The 5000-nt window shown below is 44.9% G+C and overlaps 1 protein-coding gene across 3 annotated transcripts in view; it reads left to right on the top strand.

Moving 5' to 3' along the window:
• Positions 1–5000, top strand: part of LOC143286911 (organic cation transporter protein-like) — a 29135-nt gene that overhangs the window by 16209 nt on the left and 7926 nt on the right. For all 3 annotated transcript variants that reach the window (XM_076594859.1, XM_076594858.1, XM_076594860.1), the window contains exon 6: positions 3651–3884. In XM_076594859.1, coding sequence (XP_076450974.1) covers positions 3651–3884 — 234 coding nt within the window. The remainder of the gene's footprint in view (positions 1–3650; positions 3885–5000) is intronic.

Consider the following 5000-nt stretch of genomic DNA (forward strand, 5'->3'; position numbering starts at 1 on the left):
GAGATGTTAGACACTGACGGAACCAAGCTTAAGACAAATGAAGAAAAAGGATCTGCTTTGCTCAAACGTTTCATACAACAGAGTGATCAAAGAAACTTAGATGAGAAAAAGAAATATATTGAGGAGTTAAACCAAACCCTTATGCAGACTGGACCTGATGATGACTTGACAATGGATGATCTAAACGAGGCAATAGCTAAATGCAAGAAAGAATCGGCTCCTGGCCCAGACAAAGTTCGTTACTCAGACATCAAGGAGCTATCGGAAGAAGACAGAAGCAAACTTTTCAGTCTATATCAAAACAGTTTCCACAATGGACAAGTGCCGGAGGACTGGACACACAGCTTCTTAAAACCCATACCAAAACCAGGAAAGGACCATCATCAGGTAAGCGGCTACCGGATCCTAACCATGCAAAACATTGCTGGAAAGCTCATGGAACGCATGATAGCCAGGAAACTTGCAAGGGATCTTGAACACAGGCACATTCTCCCTTCAAATCAAGGTGGTTACAGAACAGGCAAGTCCACATGGGAAAATGCAGCTGCTTTTGCATATGAGGTGTATGAAGGATTCCAAAGAAAAGAAGAAACACTAGCAGTAGCAATTGACCTTGAAGATGCCTACAATAAAGTCCAGTTTGCGCACCTCATGGAGCTGCTACTAAGTTATGGAGTAAGTTTGACACTGACAAGATGGATAGCAGCAGCGCTTCAGGAAAGAACTGTCGTCCTACGCCTCGGAGATTGGATGTCTGCACCTTCTAAACTATCCATGGGACTGCCACAAGGGTCTCCGCTCTCTCCTGTCCTCTACAATGTCTACACGAAGGGCCTTGCAGACTTAAACAACAATGGAATTGCTCGGGTGCTTACCCTTGCGGATGATGGCCTGGTCTTCAAAACTTCGAAAGATGCTCAGGAAAGAACTGAAGCCGTCCAGAAACAACTAAACAATATTGCTCAATGGTGCAAAGACACAGGATCTTCCATCAATCCAGCGAAAGCCCAAACGTTGCTGTGCACCCTTAACAACAAAACCGCGAGCAAATCACCACCTTCTGTGTCATTCGATGGAATTCAAATTGAGAAAACTGAATGCCTACGCTACCTAGGAATACACTTCGACAGGATGCTGACCTTCAGAAAACATACGGAAAATACTGTTCTCAAATGCAAAAAGGGCCTTTCAGTCTTAAAAGCAATGGCAACCAAAGGAATTGAACAACGCCACCTCTTCCTGCTATACCAATCACTCGTCCTCAGCGTGATCGACTACGGACTTGGGCTTACAACACCGTCTCAAAGCAACCTCCTAAAATTAGAAAGAGTACAAAATGAAGCTATGAGGCTGATCCTTGGAACAACAAAAGACACGCCCACAGAAACCATGCGATACCTGCTTGACCTTCCTTCAGTACAGGCCAGAAACAAGTTAGAACAGGTCAAGACCTACTTCAAAGCATTAGAAAACCCTCAAAACCCACTGCATGACGCAGTCAAAGAACCAAAAGGCAGCCGTCTAGGACGAGGAAGATCATGGATGGGACAAGCAGAAGACACAATCCAGCTAGTATGCCGACTACAAGACCTGAAAGAAACAAAAGAATGGGAGAAAAACCCCAAAAACCTCAACCATCTATTCAACACAGTCATTTCACCCACTCTAGGAAGACATTGTCGGGAATGGCCAGAGGGCAAAACAGATGCGGAAGTGAAGCTACTCATAGAAGAAAACAGTAAAGAAGAGGACATCATCATATACACAGATGGCTCAGTCACCAAAGACCAGTCTGGTTGGGGATTCACTGCGAAACAAAATGGAAAAACAATTTGGGAAGAGAATGCTGCCTACAAAGTCACAACCTCCAGCCTAACGATGGAAGTTGAAGCTGCGACACATGCCCTCCAGTGGCTATCGTCCATCCATACGCCCGGAAACCAACATGCCATGATTCTAACCGACTCAATGAACCTCATACAGAAAATTGAAAACGGAATGGGAAGCCCAGAGTGGCATAAGGCAATGCGCAACTTTCAGATTAAAAAACTCACATGGTCATACTGCCCGGGACATGCAGGTGTTAAGGGAAATGAGCGAGCTGACAGACTTGCTGGTAACGCAACACCAACGAGCGGCCTACATCTAGGAAAATCGGAAATTCTCAGAAAAGTCAAAGAATACCAAAAAGAACAGGTACAAGGCCATCACACCATCGATCGCCTCAAAGAAATAAAAGCAGAGAGAGGGAGCGGCCGAAAGTCTAACATGAAAGGTAGAGCACGATGCTTTGCAAATCAAACAAATATCGGCATCATTTCCAAACCAACATTGCGCAAATTTCTTCAAAACGGAACAGAGTCTCTGTGGGCCTTTCCAAATACAATAGACTGAGCAACACACTAGACGCCACGTTCTTGGCATCAGAGATCTTTTCCCATCCCTCTTGGCAGCCTCTGTGCGTGTGCGTGTGTGGATGTGTGTGTTTGTGTGGATGTGTGGGTCTGTGTTTTTGAGTGCGTTTGTGAATGCGCGAGAGTGTAAGTGTACACAAGTGTCAGGAGAGATCTGTGTACGGGTGTGTGTGTGTATATATATATATATATATATATATATATATATATATATATATCTTTGTATATATGTGTGGGGGTTGGGGGTGGGAGATATGGGCGTATATGTGTGTGCTTGTACAAGTAAGTGTTCATCTCTGTGAGTGTGTGTTTGCGTGCGTGTGTGTGTGTGTGTGTGTGTGTGTGTGCCGTGGAAGCTGCGATACGTAGGCTAGAAATGAGTGTGTGGAGGAGGGGGTTGGAGGAGGTGCAAGGTAATGTGTGTGTGTGTGTGTGTGTGTGTGTTGGAGCTCATGTACGTTTATATGTATTTGACTGTACTTTCATATCTGTGAAACTGCATGTTTGGTGCATTTCTGTTATGCATGTGTGGGTGTATGTGTGAATGTGTGTCGTCATATTTTACATTCATTCGCTTAATTATCACCATTGTTGTCTTATTTATTTATTTATTTATTTTTTATTATTATCATTTTATTAGTATTACTATTATTATTACTACTACCTTTTTCTATATTATAATTATTATTTATTTATTTATTTATTTATTTATGTAAGCTTATCTATTATTTATTCCCCCCCCCCCCTTTTTTTTTTTTTTTTTTTTTTTTTTTTTTTTTCTCAAGGCCTGACTAAGCGCGTTGGGTTACGCTGCTGGTCAGGCATCTGCTTGGCAGATGTGGTGTAGCGTATATGGTTTGTCCGAGCGCAGTGACGCCTCCTTGAGCAACTGAAACTGAAACTGAAACTGTCTGTCTGTCTGTCTGTCTGTCTTCCCCAAGAGACTTAAGTGTTCATTCACCCTGTCTGATTGTCTGTCTGTCTGTCTTCCCCAAGAGACTTAAGTGTTCATTCACCAGGGGTAGGTTGCATGCGGCGACCTTTGCAACGCTTCATTAAGTTTACTTAATATGTTAAGAATGTTCCTGACTCCACGGTGTAAATTCCACAATATACTAAAGGAATATTCTCAACTCTAAGCAATCGAACTTAGCGCTGCAAAAGTTGTGGCCTCATAACAACCCCGGCCAGTTTTTTTAAAAATTTATTTCACTCACCCACCCACCCACCCGCCAGGTTCATGCCGGAGAGTGTCCGCTGGTTGATGGTGCACGGCCGAGTGAAGGAAGCCCAGGCCGTGTTGAAGCGGGCGGCCCGCTGGAATGGAACCCAGGCCCCCGAGGACTCGCTGACTTCCCACCTGGCGGCCGTGGAGGTGGACCGGGCCAAGAAGCAACACCTGTACACCTTCCGGGACCTCTTTCGTACCAGGCCCATGGTCAGAACCACCTGCCTCCTCTTCTTCGTGTGGTGAGTGAGTTGGGTTTGAGGGAGTGTTTAAGTTCAGTTATTCTTCGTGTGGTGAGTGATTTAGAGCGAGTGTTTCTTCTTCTTCTTCTTCTTCTTCGTACGTGAGCTGCAACTCCCATGTTTACTCGTATGTACACGAGTGGGCTTTTGCGTGTATGACCGTTTTTACCCCGCCATGTAGGCAGCCATACTCCATTTCGGGGTGGTGTATGCTGGGTATGTTCTTGTTTCCATAACCCACCGAAGGCTGACATGGATTACAGGATCTTAAACGTGCGTATTTGATCTTCTGCTTGGGTATACACACGAAGGAGGTTCAGGAACAAGGAGATCTGCACATATATTGACATGGGAGATCGAAAAAATCTCCATCCCTTACCCACTAGGCGCCGTCACCGAGATTCGAACCTGGGACCCTCAGATTGAAAGTCCAACTCTTTAAACTACTCGACTGTTGCGCCCGTCAGAGCGAGTGTTTAAAGTTCACTTCAATGTTGCTCTTCTTCGTGTGGCCAGTGAGGTAGGTTAGAGCGAGTGTTTAAAGTTCAGTTCAGTTCACTTCACTTCGCTTCACTTCAGTTTTAAAGGAGGAAAATGGCATCATGATTAAGACGCTCATCAGCCAATACAGAGAGTCCGTGAGGGTCTGGTTTCGAATCCCGCTCTCGCCCTTTCTCCAAAGTTTGACAGGAAAATCAAACTGAGCGTCTAGTCATTCGGATGAGACGATAAACCGAGCTTCCGTGTGCAGCATGGACTTGGCGCGCTGAAAAAGAACCCACGGCAACAAAAAGTGTTGTCCTCTGTCAAAACTGTGTGGAAGAAATCCCCTCTCATACTGGGCACACAAACATAATAGGCATGCACTTAAGGCCCAGCTGTGCGCGTTTGGGTTATGCTGCTGGTCATGCAGTTACCCAACAGATGTGGTGAAGCACATATGGAATTTTCCGATCGCAGTGACGCCTCCTTGGGAAACTGAAACTGAAACTGAAAACTGAAACAATGAGTGTCAGAAGACTTCAGGGGTGATTTCATATTGTTGTTGCGCCAAGGTTTCGGGTCAATCATCATTGAAAGCGTTGTGGTGAGTCTGTGTAGTCTTTAGATTAACGC

Source organism: Babylonia areolata, chromosome 10, assembly GCF_041734735.1.
Source record: "Babylonia areolata isolate BAREFJ2019XMU chromosome 10, ASM4173473v1, whole genome shotgun sequence".
NCBI lineage: Eukaryota > Metazoa > Mollusca > Gastropoda > Neogastropoda > Buccinidae > Babylonia > Babylonia areolata.